Here is a 22682-nt window from a genome sequence, read left to right on the forward strand (position 1 = left end):
GATATTTTACTTTGGCAGGTTAGTTAATATATGTTTCGTAATAACAATGTAGTAATATAATATATTTTAATATTAATATTTAATCATTTTCCTTAAGCACCATGTTGCAAATTATTGTTATCTCACTATTTACAGGAGTAGAAGCCTGTCCCACCACAACACAAATATAGGTAGTGTTGGACTATGGTAACAGGGACCCACTAGAGGAATTAAGAGCAAGGGCCCAACTTTAAGAGGCATGGACAGTGCATGTAGCGTGGATTTGGGATTACTGTGAGTGTGTGGGTAAATAGGAATGGTTTAACAACGATGTCTTATTCCAAGTCAGTATAGGAATGTAGAGCTACTTTGAGGAAAATGTTTTTCTGAATACTAAAGATTTCATTTAGTTTTACAGTAGCGAAAAAGCCGACCCATCACTTGATCCATTGTTATTAAACGTATTATGGGAGATTGCCAGCGGCTGCCCATGTTGCAAAAGTCTTCATAGACTGCTTGCATGTAACTAAAGACTGTCAGAGACTGTTCTTAAGTAACAAGTTTTCAGGTGGTGGGGGTCCTCTCCGCACACCTTACAGCAGTCCTGGCCAAATAAGAACGGTGGTGCTCGCAATGACTATCACGGATGGCACCGTGCAAAATACGAAGTAAAAGAAACAGGTCACCAGCACTCGTTTAGAATAAATATGTCAGGAAAGGATATAGACCCAAACATACCAGTGGCAATACACTTTGCACAATTAAACCATCAAACACACGAACTCAAAGCAATGATTATCGAACACATACTGAGACCACATAGAGGTGGCAATAGAGACAATATACTATTACGCAGGGAAGCTTACTGGATCCATACGTTGAATACAGTAAAACCAAGAGGACTTAATTCTTCTCTATCTTTGTCCAGCTTCCTTTTAAATTGTCTGATGTTTATATTTCTTGATCTTTACAATGATAGGCACCTTAGTCAATGATTAATACTGATGTTTCATTTTAATACATTGGAGAATTTTTACTATCTATTTTTGGTTCTATATATGTATGGGACACCCATCTATATGTTTGGGTCCTCCAGAGATAACTAATTCATGCTAATTCTCCTGACACTCTTTTGATACATCTTAAAGATTTTTGGGCTGATTCTCTGTTTTGTTCTCATGTTTTATTGGGTGTATATGTCATGTATGTACGCTGTATCACTCGGTTTGTATGTTCCCTGCCTTGGTTCTTTATATGTAAATGTAAATATATCATCTCCTTTAATATAATTCTCTTTGTGCACACCTCTATTTTATACTTATTACTATATAATCTGTTTTCTCCCCCACTCTGATCTTGGAACGTTCATTGCGGTATATGTATAGTGTGGACATCAGCTCTCTTGTTTTTCCCACACCCATAATTGTATCTCTCCATCACCTTAGTAACCATGACGCGCATTGCACGCGCCGACATATTATGACGAGGGGCGATGCCGGACATACTGGCTAGGGATGCTGGATCATAATGCCAGGGGCGATGCCGGACATACTGGCTAGGGATGCTGGATCATAATGTCTCTAGACTGTCGTGCATACCTGCCGTAGCGATGTTGGACACTCTACCTACCGCAGCGTTCCTTTGGATCATCAGATTGTGGGTACAGTTAACTTATTATCTTAAATGAATTTGAATACGTTTTTTTTTTCTCCTTTTTTTTTTTTATGTAGTGAGATTTTGACTTTTAAAGATGGGGTTTTTCCCACCTTTTTGCCATCACTGAGGGTGTGGTTACTAATGATTCACTAATGATATGGGGTATATATGTAGTGTGTGAACACCATAACTCTGTCACAATTTTACTGCCTTGAAGAAGGGACCCTGTGCGGCCCCGAAACGTCGGCTCTGTTGATTGTAGTGACACAATTGTCCATTAAAAAAGGACATATTTATTCTAAACGAGTGCTGGTGACCTGTTTCTTTTACTTTGTTCTTAAGTAACAAACATCTGTCAGAGACTACTTGCATATAAATGCACACCATTGTTTTTTCCATTGACATAAAAGCTATCTGTGTGACAGTCCAAGACACTCTAATTTTCTTGAGTAAATACCATAATTCCATATTCCCAAGCCATAGTTTTGTAGCTCCAAAGATCCAAAAATCCATAAGAGGGAAAACCATAACCACACATGGTTTTCCCTCTTATGGATTTTTCTAGTGGTTGTCAATGGCACTGCCTCCTAAAAGAAATCCTGCTGGCTCCAGGTTTGGGCAAACTGGCTCTTGAATTCCATATTCATTTGCCTTGTTGTAATTTACTGTTATAGATTATTTTACTGTTTTTGCTGGGTCTATCAACACCCTTGTACCCTCCAGAGGATTGGGAGCCCACTACAAGATACACCTGGATATGTAGCAAGCACCATTTTAATCTTCTTTTCTGATGATACAACTCTCAGAATATTTATTGGATGTATTATATGTTTTTGGCAGAAGGAAGAAGGACTGCTTCGAGACTTAAAGGTTTGGATTGAACAGTTTGAACGGGAAATCAGCCGAGCACAAACAGTAGAAAGCAGCTTACAGGACAAATATCAGGTATGACAATATTCCTCCATTATCCTAATCTAATTTTTTTTTTAAACTGAAGTTGTCATTGTGTAGAACTGCATTCGGTGACATAAAATAAAGAAAATGAGCGAAGTGGACACATACAGCTATAAAACAATTCTTTTTAATTAGGAAGAATTAGAACTTTTGTTGTGTTTTTATTGCTGTCTCTGTCCACATTGGAAATTTGGAGTTGCATTTTTTAAGTTTACCTTTATGTTCTTAAAATGAGGTGTTCAGTAAATGCACACAGTAAGTTTAGTGATGTGTGTCACTCTTTTTTTTCTTAGTCTTAATGTTTTTTTTTTATTTTTCCTTAAATGAACTGTTTAACATATTTTTATTGTTCTTACAGTCATTTAAACAATATAGAGTCCAGTATGAAATGAAAAGGAAGCAAGTTGAAAGTGTTATAAAGCCATGGGGCAAAGATGGAAAATTATCACTTGATCAGACAATGCTGAAGCAAGCATGGGATAAAGTTTCAGCAAGGGTATGTTTCTTTTTGTAAAGTATATGTATTAGGGTGTTGTTGCACATGTTGGATTGGCCTTGCTTTTTATCATGTTTTTTATGTTTCCACATGATTATGATATGTATTTATACTAGACAAAGACTGAATCTGCCAATACAAAGTATGTTGAACAAACTGCACTGGCATATATCCTAAATGAGCCCACTTGGCATTTATGTACTGAGCAGCCAGCAAGAAGAAAATAATAAATATATGGCAACTAATTATGGTGAAGGACTACAGTTAGGCTCACTACAATGTTACCATCTCTCCAACACTCAAATTTTGCCCCCTAGGGCTAGTTCATAGTCACACTGTCACAAGGACTGCCATTGTTGGACTGCTTTAGATTATGTTAACTGCCTAGCTGTGGTTGACATGGGTACTTTTGAGTCACAGGCCCAAAATAAGCATGCTGTAAATAAAAGTGAGAGAAATGTCAGAATGTCTATACTGTATATGTTCCACGCAGAAAGCATTAAAGCTAGAGCTTCAGCATTACTGACATGGAACTAACCGCCCCAAAAAGAAAATTCAAAAATGTAAATTTCCATGATTCTCACATGACAGAGTTCCTATAATGCTTGATGTAAGCTCATTAAAACATGTGTTTTGTGAGAAAAACTAGGTTGACATTTAATTACATTTTCTCTTGATCTCATCTTAAAGTGATTTTAAAGTCAAAATGTTTTTAAGCTATTTCAAATGCTGATTGAGTCACTTACAATGGATGCTGCTCCAAAAATTTAGGGGGTTATTCACTTAGCTGCTGAAGGCAGCTGAGTGAATAACCGAGCCGAAGTGAAGTGAGCCGAACTCTGTTCTGCTATTCACTTCTGCCTTGTATGGCTGATTTCAGCCGTACATCGACTAAAATCAGCCGTAAATCGGCTGCCTTTGGTCAGCCGAAATGCAGAGGGGGTTCGAAGCTCCGTCAGCTCGCTCGCTGCCGTTTGCCCCTAGTCTCAGCGGAATTCGGCTTGGTTATTCTTGCTCGCTACCTCCGAGGTAGTGAGCAGAATAGAAAAAAAGTGTAAATGAATGAGAAAAAAAAATTTGGGGAAAAATTATTTTCAAAAATGTAAAAAAATAGGATTTTTTTTAAAATTAAGAAAATAATACAAATATTTTAAAGAAAAAAAATAATTTAAAAAACACGTATGAAGACCCGACTGCTCGCGGCGAACTTCCGCCACATAATGTTGAATCTGATAGATGCCGGCAAAATATAAACAATTGGGCAGAGCTAGCGGTGACATCACTACTAGCTCAGCCCAACTGTTTCCTATTGGCCGGCACCTGCCAAAGTCTTCTAGCAGGTAAATTACAACTGGGCGGAGCCGTCCGTTACAGAATCCCATAAAGACCCCATTTTGTAAATACATTCCCCTTCTCCACTGTCCTGTGTCCCCCAAGATGAGACCCCATTGTATTCTCTGCCTCATCCACCATGAATTCCTGCCCCACTCCTTCAACCATCACTTCCTGTGTTGGTAATTTGAACGCAGAAATACAAACACAATATAAATAAAAGAGTTAAGAAAACAATCTCAAATGAGGCAAAACTAAAATTAAAAAAAAATAATTATGCAAAATAGGTGTGTGGTAGGTCTCAGGGAGAATACAATTTACAGCTTCCTAAAATACTTTTAATTTGGGTTACAGAAAAACGTTTGCCCACTCCTAAAATCATTGCATTCATGAGCAAATAACACATGGACACAAATCCCAAAAGTTTGCAAAAGTATTAGCATATATGTGTCAGGAAAACAACAGTATTTGTTTTGCATATAAATGTTTTTAAAAATGGTAAACTCTACTTCTTAAAAGATAGTGCTGAGGCCAGATCAGAAAGATTTTCACATAATATTATGTCATAAGGCAAGTGAAAATAATTTCTGATTAGTTGTTTCAGGTTACTGTACTATGCACGTTATTCTTTGACTTATTAAAGGTCTGTATTTCCCATATTGGGTTTAAATAAATACCACAAGCCTGATAAAATTGAGAATAATGCTTGATGTGACTTTATTTCAGATTCTTGATTGGCATGTACAACTTGATAAATCCCTACCAGCTCCTTTGGGAACCATTGGCTCCTGGTTATATCGAGCGGAGATTGCACTCAGGGAAGAAATTATCATTCAGCAATCTCACGATGAAACAGCAAATATCATACAAAGAAAATTAGACCAACACAAGGTAAAAAAACATTATCTGTTTATCAAAACTAGATTAAAAATTAAAAAAGGCTTGCAAAAGTGATAGAACTGTAGGGGGACCAGAAGGGTTGTATCTTATCTTAAACCTCTTTTCATATCTAAAGGTAATTGAAGACTAGATGCCCAGACCATTTTAGCAGTATCACAACACAATGGGGTTGATTTACAAGGTGTTTGCATATTATATAGCTGTGCGAATGACATTTGCAGATCATTACTACCACAAGATGGAGCTGCACAGCAGCAAAGGGAGTACAATGCTTTACTGAGTTGTTCAGTTCACAGATTTGCATTGTAAGATATAGCAGATATAGATATATAATTGAATGTTGCATGTGATGATATCATTATAGTAAGGTATTAGATTAAATAAATATTGTTACTTTGCCAGTCAGTTGCATGCTTTAATGTTTTAAGTCTCCATTTGCAACCAGGCCCGGATTTAACATTGGGTAGAGTAGGCACGTGCCTACAGGCGCCCTCCATAGAGGGGCGTTGTGCAGATACCTACTCTGCCTAATTCCCGGTGTTATGTTAAGATACAACACTGGCAATAGCAAGGAGGATGCATTCTGCACAAAATGCACCCTCCTGCTCCAAGACCAGCCAAATCTACAGCAACCACAGGCTTCAGCGAATGCAGGGAAGGACCCCAGCGCTGTGTGAGGCTGCCCTGTGAAATGCCTGTCTGATGCAGACAGACGTTTAGGGCAGACATACACGACGCTGGGGTGCTTCTCTGCATCTGTGAAAGCCGGTGGATCCCACAGCAGGTAAGGGCGCCAGCTTAAGCTAAACAAATTTCCATTCATGCCTACAGGCACCCGAAATGGAAATCTGGCCCTGTTTGCAACTGGATCTAATTGAATGCTGATGCAGTCTGTTTGAGCTCCTGTCTTGGGTATCATGATATAAACTGTTGCCGGACAGGAATGGAAGAATTAACTAATTACTTGATGGTCATGTAATTCTATTCTAAGACCAGCTGTCTGACTCCGTCTGGGCCGTCTTTTGGGGTGGCAAGCTGTGCAGCCGCACAGGGCGCCATGGCATCAGGGGCTCGAGGCAGCCGACACAGCTCGACATCCGGGCAGCAGGGAATAGAGGAGGGGCACAGCCTGCAGCTTCTCCTCGGATCCCTGCTGCTCTCCCCCGCCTGTATGGGCAGAGGCAGTGGGGATCCGAGGAGAAATGGAGCACTGAAGCAGGTGGGGTGTGGCGGAAGAGGGATCCAGGATGGCTGAGTGGTGAGGAGAGACAGAGCTGCCGTCTATCAGATCCTGCCCGAGCGGCTCCATGCTTTGGCTCGGTTGAGCCGTAGTAACAGCCGAAGCAGGGAGAAAGGTTGGCCGAAGCCGACTGTTCTCCCTGCAAGTGATAATAGCTGGGCGGAGCCAACGTACTTGAATACATTTTTAAGATTTAACTCCTGAGTTTAGTGTCAGTTTAAGGCACCGCAACAGAATGGTATGTTGTGAAGGTGTCCTAAAAGACTAGATACATCTTAAAGAGGTGATACAGACCACCCATGTACATTCACCTGGAAACATGACCTGTTAGTGGTTTCTGGGCATTAGAATTTGGAAACTGTACTAATAGCTATTCCACACAGCAGTCTTGCAGTTTTTCCAAACTGTTGCATCACCCTTTATATCAGATCGGAATGAATTTTTGCTGAGCCTATTAGCAATCAAACGTTAATTATCTGCTTAGATCCTTAGACTGCATCCCCTTAATGGGTTTTAATATTTATAGAAGCTATAAAACATTTTTTTCTTCATCCTAAAACTATTCTGGCAGTCTAAATTCAATCAATAGATCAGCTCTGAAGTCAGGGAAACCCCTGAAAGCCAGGGGCTGTGCCAGTTGTACGTGTCTTCAGATGCCAGGATTCTAATCAGGTACACTTCTTTAGCACATACACTGAAAGGCTTTCAAAGGACCCATACAAAGCATTTATTAATACTGGCTTTCATGAAGGGATAAAATTGCATACCACTGTGACAGATAACATTTCCTAGTGCACAAATGCTGAACAGTGACTCATCTCTGCAGCCTGCCTGTTTTTTATTTTTCATTTCCACGATTATACGGCCAAAATCGTTTTCTGTGTTTCGCTTACTATATGCATTTCTTTTTTCATCTCCACAATTAGGACATACTGAAGAATCTGGATGGTTATAAAAAGGCTTTCCAGGAGATCCACCGCTCACGGTCTGTCAACGGAGTCCCCGTCCCTATAGAGCAGTTGGAAGACATGGCAGAAAGGTAAAAGGAGAATTTTAGAAATGAATCAGTAATTGTCAGCGATTGCAGAGAAATTGTATCAGGCTTTTGAAATGAAGAGAGAGGAGGGGGGATTATCCATTTGTGAAAGCATGATCACATTTGCATTGCTATTGCTAAATGAATCCTAGACTTTTTTTAAGGGGAAAAATAGAATATTTAGTGATAGTAATAATTACTTATTTAGAAGTTGTTGATGCTATTAAATGCTTTAAATGCTACGTACATATTATATTGTTCAGTACAAACTAGCTGCATTACAGGTTTGTTGCCTTGGAGATCAGCTATAACATAAGAATAGTATTTAGATTTTGAAGAATACAAGCTTCTTTCAGTCTTAAATAGCAAAATTATTTATATGGGACTTTTGAAGACCAGAAGAGCTAGGGGTTGGTAGGTTTTAGCTTGTAATACGAGTTTTAAAGGGTGATTCCACCCAAAACTATTTTAGTTTTTGGTGAGTACTGTTAGGTTAAATGAGCCAGCATCTTATCTTTTGAAGAGTCTAGCTGTCAGATTTTCACAGTCATTTGCGTGTCCGTTCTCTTCTGCAAGGCTGTAACAAGGATGTCACTTTCTCACAGTGATGATTAGGTTATTCTACAGCTGTACAAAACTCAGATGATATACTCAGCTGAATTGAGTGGAATAAATCTTTGAAGTATATCTAAAGGTGGCCATACACTTTACAACCATCGCAAGACCTTAGTCTTGCGATGGTTGTAAAGTAATTAAAAAAACGTACGATCTGCCCATCTTGGACAGGCAGATCGTACTTGCGATCATCGCAAGCCCGCCCCCCCTGAGGGACGGGCTTCCGATGACCGCAATGCTGAACGGGCAGTGTGCGCGTGCGCACACCAGCCCGTTCGGCATTTGTCTCCCGAGCATCATTCAAACCATCATTCAAATCGTAAGATTTTCGGCTGGTTTTCTAGCATGTTCCTTAGACAAAAGACGTGCGACCGCACAGTAGAAACGGTCGCACGTCTTCATTCACACTGCACGATTCTCGTATGATCGCAGGATTTCCCACGATTCTCGTACGAGAATCGTGCAGGGTATTGGCACCTTTAACCTTAGAGCGAAAATGTAATATATTAGAGCTTACCAATCTTAAGATGTGGCAGCTGCATTCATTTTCTTTTGTCAGGCTAAGCACATTTTCTGCAAGAATAGAAAAATACTGGTTGATCCTGAAAGAAATCCAGTATCCTTGTAGCTTCCTGTGTACTGAACTGTAATCTCAAACAATGTATTCTGCTTTCCCATCCATCTTCTGTCAACTACAAAAAAAACCTTTCCCCTATATAAAAAAGAAATGAAAAGAGGGAGATGTGTTTGTAGCCCAAATTAGAGGAGCAGCCTAGGGTGGCAACCCTGTTCTTCCTAGAATACAATACTGTTAATGACTGTCACCCTAGGACAGGAAGTGTTTTTCTGGCAGGAATAACAAGGTGCAAATAAAGGAAGGTGCAAAAAAAAGAAATGAATGCAGCCACCACATTAAAGAACTACTAAGCTGCCATATATTACATTTTCGGTTTGGGGTTTACATACATTTGAAGGGGCCGCACAATATCTGCTAATGGCCACAAGTGCTTCATTTCAAAAACTATAGCGCCTTTGTAATTTAAATGATATTGACAATTGCAATGTACAATATTTTATTAGAGAAGAGGTCAATAAAACATTTAACAGAGCAATTTGGCTGCAAAATGATGTAGGGTAGTTTAGCGTTTATTAACTGGATAACAGCTGTTAAGTGCGTGTTTTTATCTAGGTGCTAAAATAAAATAAATAAAATAAAAAAACTCACTCGAACTACAGAGCCAGCCATCTGTCACAGTGCCTCCTCCAGCCTGTCTCCTCCTCTGCTGCAGCGAAGGTATGTCCCTCAGCAACACTGTATAGGGCGTGATGACTCACAGGACCTTAGACCACTGCAGCAGAAGGGGAGAGTGGCGCCAGGGACTGGTCTAAAAACAAGCCGGCTTGGAGCTTCGGGTGAGTATAACTTTTTTTTAAACCTAGACATAAATTAGCATTTATCTCTTGCAGTGCAGGGGCACCCCACTGCAAGGGTTACATTTTGCCCAGGGTTCCACTTTAAATCATTAAACCAACTGAGGTCTGCAGGAGTTACCTAGAACTTAGCTCCTGGCTGGGATACCTTAAGTTCCCGATAGACATAAAAAGCTGGAATTCAACTCAACCCGAGTAGCTAGCATGCAGAACTCAAATATGAGTTGCAGCTGGAGTTGCTCTTAATTAACTTTTATCATTGCATCTTCACTGCAGTCTTTTAATAACGTATTGCATTAGGAACTGATGGATTTTTTTTAGTGTTTTGTCATTTGTTAAGCTCTTTATGGAAACTTTGTAATAAATAAATTATCCTGCTTAAATTAATACTAGAAAACATCAGGTTTCAGTGACAGTAATATAATATGTATCATATGGCAACATGCCTGTATTGTATAGCATTTCATTTTTTTAATGTTTCTTAAACTGACACTAAAGAGTTACATCTTAAAAAACATTCAAATACCTAAACTATTATCAAAAATGTATCTTATTTGTGTATCACTTGGCTGTAGATCCTCAAATCATCTCTGAATTGGTGCTGACACTGTCCTTCCTTCTGGAGGGTGGCTACTTTTGTTCCCCATAGTTCCTGTGTATGTAATAAAGTAGCCACAACTCCAAGCTCGCTCTGTGATGGACTACAATCTCACGTTTACTTTACTAGTTAGGAGGCAGCTGTTATTTATAATGATCATACGGAGCTCCTGGGATTTGTGCATTCCGGATTTAATGTATGATTTTATTTTATAAATACATATAAGTGATTCACCGATACTATTTTTTCAAGTACAAGTACTGATACCTGTCCAAGTACTCACACATACAACTACTGATACATTTTTATTTATTATCATGCGACAGTTTTTCTAAAACAATACAGACTAATGATTTCAGGACAGTGGTGGAGCGCCAGAGCCAGGTCCCAGCTGCAACTTCTGCAACCCTGGTAGTTCTTGTGAAAATGCCAGGTATCGGGACTGGTATATGAACTGGTATCTGAACATCCCTAGTTTGAATATCAGTCTGTGAACTGTAAGGCATGTTCGTATGCCTGAACTTTATTATGACTTATGCTTTGATATTTATTTTATCTCAACCACTTTGTGACACAAACTGTTTTTCACTCTCTTCAGGTTTAGTTTTGTTGCATCTTCCTCCCAGCTTCATATGATAAAGTTAGAATTCATGGAGTTAAAGTATCGCCTTTTAGCTCTTTTGGTCCTGGCAGAATCTAAACTCAAGTCTTGGATCATCAAATATGGAAGAAGAGAGTCTGTTGAACTGCTTCTACAAAATTACATTGTAAGTTATCATTCACTCTAAATATGAATGGTGAAAACAGTTGATCTTGTATCAAAACTGCTAATTCTCAGAGGCATTAGGGTTGATTTACTAAAGACAAATAGTCTGTTCACTTTTCAAGGGGATTTTCCTTGGCTTAGTGAATGAGGGGAAAATTCACTTTGCAAAGAATATACAATCATGTGCAAGGAAAATAAATTACAAAAAACCCACAGTATTTTTGCATGCACGTGATCAGATGATGGATGTCAGCAGAGCATCACCTCATTCACTAAACTAAAATTGCCTAGTTAAGTGAAAATTCCCTTGGAGTGTAAACAGGCTATTTGCCTTTAGTAAATCAACCCCATTGACTTGATTTAGTAAGGGTTATATATAAGGGATATCTACAGACCCAGGGCTATTGTTCATATACTTGTCTTTCTTTAGTTGGGAATGAAGTAGAGTTTGGGATGTTCTGCCTTGAGGAATAGAAGGTGAGGTTCTGCTGTGGGTGGGGTGTAGGTCACATATCTGCTCTGAACACAGGGGTTTCAAGTGTGGTTATGAGTGCAATGTTCCAGCTGTATCTACTATAAAATGTGCCTATGGCATCCTGCCCAGCTCCTGGCCACCAGTGACGTTACTGGTTGCAAGAAATGGGGTGGAATGCACTGGCCAGTATATGCAGAGCTCCTGGCAACCCGTGTAATGTTGCTCCTGTTGGTCCTGGCAACCCAGCATTATTCATGTTTTACACAAATGTGCCATCGTACAGCTAGATAGGTGGCACACGTACTCCTGGTTCAGCAATGCAGCTTCCTATGTCACCTCTCTGCCTCCAGCCACCTCCTCAGTGTGCAAGGAATCAGTATCATCACTAAGTGAAATAGTAAAGCTGGGTATACACGGCTATATTTTCTTCTTTCAACTTGTGGTTTGAATTAAGAAAATATAACAGATTCCTCCATCAACACTTGCAAGCGAGAATGGAGAAATCCCCCACTGTCATAATACCCGAACGAATCAGCTGCAATGTCCATTTGGCCGAGAACTTTCCAAGCTGCCCCGTAGCTGATCTAGGGATGCTGGGGCGGAATGGTGCTGGCAGCGGCACCCACTGTGAAAATTTTGGCCGGTAAATGAAGAACCAACTAAAATTTGCACCGTGTATATCCTTCTTAAAGCTATGTCAGAAAGTAGTAGAGTGATGTCCATGGCAGTTGTTTTCAGTTTTGTAAAACACAAAATTGGAAGCACAAAGCAACAAATCTTTAGTAGGTCAAAAAGTAAATATTTTTACTGCATATTTAGTTGTTTGCCTGCTGCTTTAATGCACACACTGGTCACCAAGGGGTTAACATACATACTCTGGTGACTGGTCACTAAGATGTAAAGGTATATACACTATTGGTTTGTCACTGATGTATAAATGCACACACTCTGGAGAGTGGTCCCAGAACTTGTAAATGCACATACTATGCAGATGGGAAACTGTGGCGGTGATGAAGGAATTTATCAAAGTTGGAGCAGACAAAATCTGGAGCATATTTGCACTGCAACCAATCAGCTTCTCTTTCTCATGTTTAAATCTTACCTGAGCAAACTGAAGAGAGAAGCTGATTGGTTGCAGTGCAAATGTGCTCTAGATTTTGTCTGCTCTAGTTTTGATAAATTCCCCCAATGTGTTTATTGCAGAGAATGGTCACGAAGAATTAATGTACATATTTTAGAGACTGGCCACTCAGAAAAAATACACATACTCTGGAGACTCAATATAATGTACATACACAACAGACCAGACACTGAGGGTTTAATACGCATACTATTTAGACAGGTTAGTACAAATATTTTGAAGGATAGTTACCAAGGGATTGATGCACATACACTGAAGAGTTGTCATTGAGGGGTTAATATGCATAGTCTGAAAACTAGTTATTGAGGACCTTACACCCTTAGGGATTAATGCAAGAACAATAAGGACTCGTCACTGAGGGGTTAAGGACAAGCTATGTAGACTGATCATTGAGGGATTAAATGCATATTATGGAAATATGTACACTGGAGACTGCATACTGAGGAATTAGGGTACATACTGTACACTGAAGAATGGTCACTGACATATTACACACATACGAGGAAGACTGATGACTGAGGCATTATTTTACATAAATTTACATATATTCTGAACACTGGTCGTCATTGGAGAGATAAGCCATAAACACTAAAGATTGGTCACCAGGGCCGGACTGGCCATAGGGCAGACCGGGCACTTGCCCAGTGGGCCGAGCTGAACACAATCAGCTCAGCCTGATTGTGTTCGGTCGGGCACGGCAGAGGCAGAGCAGACAGATGTAAAAGAGCGCCAGTCATTGGAGCAGGCTGATGCATACTGCACTAGTGCCTGACAGACCGACGCTCGTTTACTTCTGTCTACTCTGCCTCTGAGCAGTGCAATGAGAGGGAGGAGCTAATTTACATTGGGAGCCCGGCTGGGTCTGTTTTATTCAGTGCCTGCACCGGCAGATGGGGGACTTGCAGGCTGAATTTGGGGCAGGCAGCTTTGGTCACACTGCCCAGTAGGACCCCTGATGTGCAGGAGCAGCACAGACAGGTGCACTGAGTCAGTTTGAGCGCCAGTGTCGGCAGAAGACCGAGTTCATTGCAGTGTCTGACTGTGGCCCCTGACTGAAAGCAGCAGCTTGAGAGAGACCCTGAGGAGCTTGAGGCTGGAGTCATCCCTTTACATTCCAGGTAGGAGTAGCTGTGTGGGGTATATGGCGGCTCTGGAGTATCTGTGTGGGGGATATGGCGACTCTGGGGTATCTGTGCAGGGGGTTAATGGTGGCTCTGGGGTATCTGTGCAGGGGGTTAATGGCGGCTCTGGGGTGTCTGTGCGGGGTTAATGGCGGCTCTGTGCTATCTGTGCGGGGGTTAATGGCTGCTCTGGGGTAGCTGTGCGGGGGTTAATGGCGGCTCTGAGGTTGCTGTGCAGGGGTAATGGTGGCTCTGGGGTAGCTGTGCGGGTTTAACCACTTGATGTCCGGGGTGTTAAACCACCTTCCTGTCCAGGCCATTTTTCAGTATTCAGCGCTGCGGTACTTTGACTGACATTTATTCCGTCATGCAGCGCTGTACTAAAAGGAATTTTATAACATTTTGTTGGGCACAGATAGAGCTTTCTTTTGGTGGTATTTAATCACCACTGGGGGTTTTTTATTTTTTTACTATATTAAGGAAAAATTACTGTCAATTTTGAGAGAAAAAAACTGTTTGCCCTATATTAAATTATGACACATTTATCAGCACCCAATTTTTTGGTAAAATATAAAAGACGGGGCCACATCGGGTAAAAAGAAACCAAACATGCCAAGCATTAAAATTGTGCGCGCCTGCGAAACCTCAAAAAAAGTCAATACCCAAAATTGGCCATAGGCGACGTTTTACAAGCTTTTACCGCTCATTAGTTTAGTGTTATCAGTAATTGATGGCCCTAGAATTATTGCTCTCACTGTACGGTAAGGATCTGCCGTCCACTTGTAATTTTACAACGGGCAGACGGCAAGGGGTTAATGGTGGCTGCGGGGTTAATGGCGGCTCTAGGATATCTGTGCGGGGTTAATTGCGGCTCTGGGGTATCTGTGCGGGGTTAATGGCAGCTCTGGGGTAGCTCTGCAGGGTTAATGGCTTTCCAGCCAATAGAGTATTGTCTTTGAGAGACCAGGAAAAAGCTGTCAGTGAGGTGATGTTGTGGTTTGCCTGTGTACGGAATTGGTGGTATTTGCCAGAGTTGCTGGAGAACTGTGACCACTATTTCGGGAGCACTGACCTGTACAGAGTGTGGAGGATGGCTGAGGAGGTGGAGATCCACTAAGGATATTGTAAGACTTCTCTGTAGCAAGCTTCCTATATTGTTGCAAGGTTTGTATGTTGGTTGTCGCAAAGCTTGTGTGTTGGCTGTAGCCCTCCTTACTTACTGGTGGCTGGCTCTGCCCCTCAATTGTGCTTCCGGTTTTGGCTCCACCCCTGGAATGCAAGGGGGTGGGGCCTGTTGGGGGTGATGTGATTGGGCTGCTCAGTCTAAAATGCCCGGGCCTATTTTTTGTCCCAGTCCGGCCCTGTTGGTCACTGAGGGGATTACACATAACATTAAGACTGGCCATTGAATAATTACCATACTTATGCTAGAGACTCACAGTACTTAGGAGGAGGAGGAGGAACCAAGGGAGTAGGAGGAACATCAAGAGAAAAAGACAATGATAAGATATACCGTTATGAGGTGAGGTGAGGGGTGAACAATGTGATCACAGTAACAGATAATGATGCCAGAGAAAGCAGTTTGGGAGTACAAACATTTACTGGGTGGAGGGAAAATTAGAGAGAAGAGCATCACAGTCTTTATAGGGAATAGTAGGTAAAACCGTAAACATGGGCAAAATCCCCTTGTGGTGAAACCAGAAATGATCTTGAAGTATCAGTTTTTAATATACAGAATAGGGTTATAAATATGCATTATATTAAAATCTTCAACATCTGAACCATTGCAGCATTTTAATAGCACTGATCTGTTTGTTCCTTTATTTCAGTGTAAATCAAATGCAACACATCACCATGACAACATCTTCTGTAGAAAGCTCTAATAAAGGACCAACACTTCTAACATTGTATAGAGCACTTGTTGTCTGCTGAATCTAGACACTCATGTACTTAAGCATGCTGACTGGCAGTACAGAAAAGCATTTTTTTTTAATCCATCTAATAATTATGTTAGTTTACCTGTTTTGCTTAAGACATTAAACCATAATTAGAATGAGTCACAGATTGCTGCAGACTTTGAAAAATAAACAATTAGCTGAAATGGTCCTTTGTGTGACCTGCCATTGTTAGAAAAAAAAAGTAGGAGAGTGACAATTGGTGTTATTCACAAAACTGCCGTAGGCAGCCGTGTGTGAATAACTGATCCAAAGTAAAGTGAGATGAACGCTGTTTGGCTATTCATTTCAGGCTTGTACAGCTGATTTTAGGCTTGCTTCGGCTGGCTTCGGGTCGGCCGAATATGCTCAGCATGTTCGGCCGACCCGAAGTGTAGAAGGGGTTCGACTCAGCTGATCCACCATCTGCATCGGCTGAGCCGAACCTCCGGCAGGCTATTAGCTGCCGTTCTGCCTATTCTCATAGGGGCCGAACGGCAGTGAGTGACTAGCCAAATGCTACAGAGCGGCATTCGGCTCGTCTATTCTGCTCGGTACATCCGTGGCACCAAGCAGATTAGGAAAACAGTGAAAAAAAGTAGGAAAAAAGAAAAGAATTGGGCGGAGCTAGCAGTGATAGCTAGCTCCGCCCAACTGTTTCCTATTGGCCGCCAATGAATAACTGGGCGGAGCCAGCCATGATATCACGGCCGGCTCCGCCGAGTTCTCATTGTGTAATGACAGTTCAGCGTCCCCTGGTTACCAGGTAACCAGGGGACGCTGAACTGTCATTACACAATGAGAACTGGGCGGAGCCGGCCGTGATATCACGGCCGGTTCCACCCAGTTCTCATTGTAACCAGGGCACGCGGGTAACCAGGGGACGCTGAACTGTCATTGCAACTGGCCGAAGGCTCAGGCGGCCGAAGCTAGCCAAAGGATCAGCCGGAGCTATTTGTGATCCTTCGGCTAGCTTTGTGAAAAACACTCATAGCCTGCCTCTGCCTGTGGCTGTCAGAGTCTTGCAATTCCTTATGGGACTAGTTGCACCACCAATGCCAAAGTTGCCTACCGCTGTCCTATCAATTCTGTTAAGATCCTATACGAATATGAATAGAATTGAAAACATTTGTGAATAAACCAGCTCGGAATTCTTAGTGCCAAAAACAACAATGTTTGCATTATCTTTATTGAAAATGAAACTCTATGTTTTTCAATTTATGAATTATATTTTATGTTACAGATGTTTATTGACGGCAGCAGGTTCTTTGAGCAATATGAATTTACCAGCCAGTCTCTTAAGCAAGCATCTGAGATCTATGTTAAAGCTGAAGGATCAGGTAAGAATTGTTATTTATTAAATATACTGGGGGAAATGTATCAAAACTGGAGCAGACACAATCTGGAGCAGTTGCCTATGGCAACCATCAGTATCTCTCTTCAGTTTGCTCAGGTAAGATTTGAAAATGAGAGAGAGAAGCTGATTGGCTGAGCTGATTTTCTATAAATTCCCCCCAATGTATATTATCTACAGATTATATAACTTAACAGGATCTGGTTTATAAAGTTATTTGTCTTCCAAATTCATCAATTTATGATTTTCAAAAACCTATAAGAAATAAATATCCAGTCCATTCCATGTGTTTTTTTTAATAAAGATCGGATTGTCTTGTTTTGTAACCATGAACACTTTTTATATCTACCTTTTAAAATCAGACCCAGATATAAGCTTTCTATTTACCCACTTGCTGCCATTTTTGGAAAATCAGGCACCTTGGAGCACCACCAGAATGTGACCTGTGCTGTTTATGGTTGACCTAATACAATAATTACTTTAACTGATGCCTTTCATAGGACTTTGAACTTAAATGGAATTAAATTACTTGTTTAAAGACAACTAGCAGCTACAGTTTTCATGTAGATTTAACAATTTGCTTGTCAATAAGAAATATCGGTATTCTCTAACGTAGTTTCCAAAGTGGACTTTGACTGTGTGGTATCCTGGAAACAGAACTGATGCGATATGAAAGCAGGACATTGATTTAAAATAAGAGCATTGCAGTCACTAAATATAACCAACAGCAAAAAGTTTCCCGGCACACTCACCAGCCAGCATGCAAAAAAACGTGTCTCACCGCTAAGGTTAAAAACAGAGGTTTAGTTACACGACTTCTGCAGAAAATGAGAAAGCCGCACAGCCGCGCCAAGGCACCTCTATATAGTGCGGTCCTAACTCTAAACTATGAGAGTCTCCATCTTGGAGCACATGTGGCAAAAGATAAAATTGGGTGCAGGTTTGTCAGGATGAAGCCCAACCTCCCTTAAATGCACAGGGATGCACAGGGGACCCCGCACATCACAACGGAAGCTGATACCCCCCATGCGTCACTGCACCAAATCAGTGAAGCAAAACAAATGGCAAACGCACTCATCACTTTGTTACCAGCTTTACAGCAAGGTGCACATGGAAGGACTTAATACAGTACAACAGCAAAAAAGTTTCCCAGCACACTCACCAGCCAGCATGAAAAAAAAACTTGTCTCACCACTAAGGTTAAAAACAGAGGTTTAGATCCACGTCTTCTGCAGAAAATAAAGACTCATAGTTTAGAGTTAGGACCGCACTATATGGAGGTGCCATGACGTGAATGTGCGGCTTTCACATTTTCTGCAGAAGACGTGTATCTAAACCTCTGTTTTTAACCTTAGCAGTGAGACAAGTTTTTTTTTCATGCTGGCTGGTGAGTGTGCTGGGAAACCTTTTGCTATTGTACTGTATTAAGCCCTTCCATGTGCACCCTGCTGTGAAGCTGGTAACAAATTGATGAGTGAGTTTGCCACTTGACTAAATATAAGCAAACACTTGTCCCCTTGCCCAGCACCTGACACCCTGAAACGTTTTGTGCCTGTGGCTTCCCATTCATTCTTGCATACCAATACAGCTTACAAAGAGCAGAGTAAAGCTCCTTTTGCATTTGGGGAGTAAGATATTTTTACACGTCAGTCTTTTTTGTATTGTACAATTTGCTAAATGACAGGAGTGGCAACACATGCAGCAATCTTAATGTTTCTCTTTTAATCCATGTGCCTGTCTGTTAAAGGCATGGGAAACCCCAAAACATGTATAGTTTTAGACTGGATGGATTCAGCTCGCTTGTTTCAAGCTGAACAGGATATCTTTATCAATTTCTGTGTTCAGGGTATCTTGACTGATTATCTCCATAGCGTCTGAGCTACTGACCTCTGCTTAATCAGCAGAATTGGACAACACTTGCCAACCTGTTTAGACATTAATCCCTGTCTTCCAAAAACTATACTCAATACCGAATCAGCTTGTCATTCCATGGCTCCTAAATGTTGTAGTTAAAATGTTATATGTCTTTATATGGTCGACTACATAGATTCAGCCTGTTTCTCTTAACACAGAAACCCTTTTTGATTAAGGAATATAAAAAGAATACCCTTTTTGATTCTGGAATAATTTAGGGATGCAACTGTCTAACAGCAACCTGTTTTATATATTATTTGTGTGTATGCAGCTGAAGAAGCTGAGAGTGTCACAAAGTTTTTAAATGAGACTACTATCCAGTGGAGGAACTTATCGGTGGAAGTCAGAAGTGTCAGAAGCATGCTTGAGGAAGTCATTTCAAACTGGGATAAATACAGTGGTACAGTGGCCAGTTTACAAGCTTGGTTGGAGGATGCTGAAAAGATGCTGGATCAGCCAGAGCATGCCAAAAAGGTGAGCAGACAGAGGCAATTTATTGTGATATATTTGATGGTCATGCCTAATAGAAGAAAAATCCCTGGCATACTTCTAGATGTATTTATTCATATGCTTTCTAGTAAGTGAAGGGCTTCAGGTGGATCTTTGATTTGCCCTTTAGGGCAATAATAGGATTATTTTAGTTGTCCCTCTCCGCCAGCTACACATACCTTTTTTCCTTTTGGTTTGGTCACCAAAAAAAAAGACAGAAAGCCATGTGTAATAACTTACATAGGACTGATAACTCCATCTCCAATTTCTTGTAACAGTGCTGGGTGCACAAGAAAGCAAACACTAAGTTTTAGCACTAGCACTTTCACAGGAGAAGAAGGGGATTAGGTCACATACTCCCCATACCTATTAGTGCCAATTATTTTTCAGTAATCCCTGCATCTTGGCAGAGTGGTGAGTATATTGGAAGGTGAGGATGTGCAGTTGTGAAGGGCAGCAGTTAAGTAAACCTATTGCTTTGATCTGCATTAGCAAGTCATGCTGTGGTCTTTAATTAATTTCTCATCTGTCATCAACATGTTGATATTTGTACTCCTTTATAGCATTTAGTGGTCTTTAAGGACCCTGTATGCATATCTGTGTCTCATATTTACTCCCAAAAGTGTGTAAAACTATTGTCAATACCTCCTACATGGTCATCCAAAACAAAATTTAAAACGTGTTCTGGGTTTAGTTGAACTTTAAAACAGACTGAATCTCACATTTTGGAAAATATTGGAGCTCCTAGTTACATGAATTCCTATCCTGAAAATTAAAATTTTCTATATTAAGTCTTGTTAATGACCTGTTAATCTTTGTACCATGACTTATAATACAGGGCATATTTATCTTGTTCAGTGCATCTATTTAGGGATATAACCTGACTGTAACATGCTGGCTTGCCTAAGTGCATACACTGTCATTATTGTGGGTTGTCATGGAAACACAGACTTCCCAACAATGGAACTAGTGAGTGAATTATAGAACTACTGTATTTGGGTATACATTGAGCGTTAGATTGTATCAGATTTAATAATTAGATTGCGTTTAGCCCAATGTGAAAGGCCTGCAGTGAAAAGCCCAGTAAAATAATTTAATTAAACAGCGGTGGGTGTGTAAATATCTTTCAACCCCACGCCTCCATTTCATGCAGTTAAAATTCCAGGTGCCAGTTATCCAATGTACCTAAATAAACCAAATTTTTCACTAAAAGTATAACTATGGGCAAAATAAACAAAAAAAACGAGATTCATATCTCTAGGTTTAATTACCTTTTGATCCTGCCAATAGATGCATTATGTTTCTACTTCTTGTAACAGGCCAAGCTGTCAAGCAAAATGGCAGTTGCAGAAAGCCCCAGTCTCAGTTGCTAAATGATCAGGGCAGCTGTTAGTCAACCAGCAGAGGGGATTGTTTGCATTGGATTAAATAAATGTACAGCTGCTTGTAGTTCACACATGATGGTGACCACACTCCTTTAGTATTGACACTCAGTCACAGAACATATAGTGCCCACGGTCAAAGCACGCAGACAGGCCATACACATAGTCGGGCCACACTCATTTACAGAACACAGATAGGCTGCACAATAAACAAAAGTTATACACAAACAAGCTTTAGGAGCACTACTACCCTGGAATTACTGATATCTAGTTATATGTGAAACGGACAAAAAGACTCACAGTTAGAAGATAGCTGGTGTGTCAGAAGATCCCCTGGCGTCTAAGTGCCAGGTCCCTGGAAGGAGCCTAGCTCCAAAGGTGGATAGCTCCAGGGGTGGGTAGTGGCAGGTCTGACAGAAGTGTGGAGCAGTCAAGCAGCCCAGGCCAGTTGTAACTTCTTCCAGGGCGGTGGTATAAATTAAATTTAGTTAACACGTACTTGGCATGCCAGGCCGAGCCGCGGCAGCTTGAAGAGGGAGAGGAGCCGCGAACCGCTATGATACACTGAGCACCGTGTGTCCACAGGTTATGTCGGGCTGGTATCTCGGGGGTGCGAATAGTCATACACGTGAACAGTGTCCGAAGTGGTGGAGAGCTGTGCATGGGGTGAGGGCTCTCAATGGAATGCTGGCTACGTGTTTCTGTGCCTCGAAACGCATTCAGGGCCCATACAGCCAGAGCACACAAATATTCTAAAATACTTCAAATATTTAGTGTTGTTAGAAGAGCATGACAGCAGCATGGCAGAATTACTATTTCTGCACCTAGAATAGCACTGACATGTTTCATGCATTTAATGCATATATGTCCTTAATAAGGAGATTACCCTGTTCTATATTTGCAAAGTAGTGACTTGGATCCAATGAAATAAGTGCATTGCAAAGGAAAAAAGGACATGTTGGCTTTACTAAGATGCCACAAGCACAGCCCAGCCCATTGCATATATGGTCTATATATGTGTTTCTAACGATGCATTCAGTTCTTGTAAACATGGAGATCGTTGGCAATTGTCACAAAATGCATTAGCAACACACAGAAAGCTATAGAAAGATTATGTCACGTCGTAGGCAGATATAGGAAGTTTATTTATTTATTACAGGTATTTATATAGCGCCGGCAATTTACACAGCGCTTTTACATAGCGTACATTCACATCAGTCCCTGCCCTCGTAGAGCTTACAATCTAAGGTCCCTATATCCCATGCATACATACAAGGGCCGATTTAGACAGGAGCCAATTTACCTTCCAGCATGTCTTTGGAGTTATAGTTGTGGATGTGGGGCTTTGGAAGTATAAAGCGTTTCAATGTACAGATCTGACTATTATATTCATACAATAATCTTCCTAGCATTGTCATAAGTTTGGCGCTTATGTGTTGCAGGCCACATGACCGAGTTAAATCAATATTTGTGCATAAGCAAACATGTTCTAATGTTTGTAAATTCCACTGGCCCTATAGCATACCACTGTGTGACTCTGATGAACCATAATGATATATTGCTATCCTCATATTTTCAAAACTTTATTTGTTACATTTGATTAAAAAAAATCTTTTCTTGAAAACCATGTGATTTTTTTTAAAACTCTCCTTTAACACCTTCATTACTCTGCCTGTGTGTAGGAGTTCTTCCGCCACTTGCCTCACGTGATCCAGCAGCACACGACAATGAACGACTCTGGCAATTTCCTGATTGAAACTTGTGATGACACAGTGTCTAAAGACATCAAGCAACAGCTCCTATTGCTGAATGGCCGTTGGAGAGACCTATTCATGGAAGTTAAGCATGTATGTTGATATCAGTTGATGC

The 22682-nt window shown here is 40.8% G+C and overlaps 1 protein-coding gene across 1 annotated transcript in view; it reads left to right on the plus strand.

Annotated features, from left to right (window-relative positions):
• SYNE1 (spectrin repeat containing nuclear envelope protein 1) overlaps window positions 1-22682 on the plus strand; it is a 334610-nt gene that overhangs the window by 51477 nt on the left and 260451 nt on the right. The window contains exons 9-16 of the mRNA XM_018560335.1: window positions 2476-2580; window positions 2948-3085; window positions 5144-5308; window positions 7484-7596; window positions 10836-11004; window positions 16918-17014; window positions 19214-19416; window positions 22496-22660. Of these exons, the coding sequence (XP_018415837.1) occupies window positions 2476-2580; window positions 2948-3085; window positions 5144-5308; window positions 7484-7596; window positions 10836-11004; window positions 16918-17014; window positions 19214-19416; window positions 22496-22660 (1155 nt within the window). The remainder of the gene's footprint in view (window positions 1-2475; window positions 2581-2947; window positions 3086-5143; window positions 5309-7483; window positions 7597-10835; window positions 11005-16917; window positions 17015-19213; window positions 19417-22495; window positions 22661-22682) is intronic.

Source organism: Nanorana parkeri, unplaced genomic scaffold, assembly GCF_000935625.1.
Source record: "Nanorana parkeri isolate BGI_ZX_2015 unplaced genomic scaffold, ASM93562v1 scaffold450, whole genome shotgun sequence".
Lineage (NCBI taxonomy): Eukaryota > Metazoa > Chordata > Amphibia > Anura > Dicroglossidae > Nanorana > Nanorana parkeri.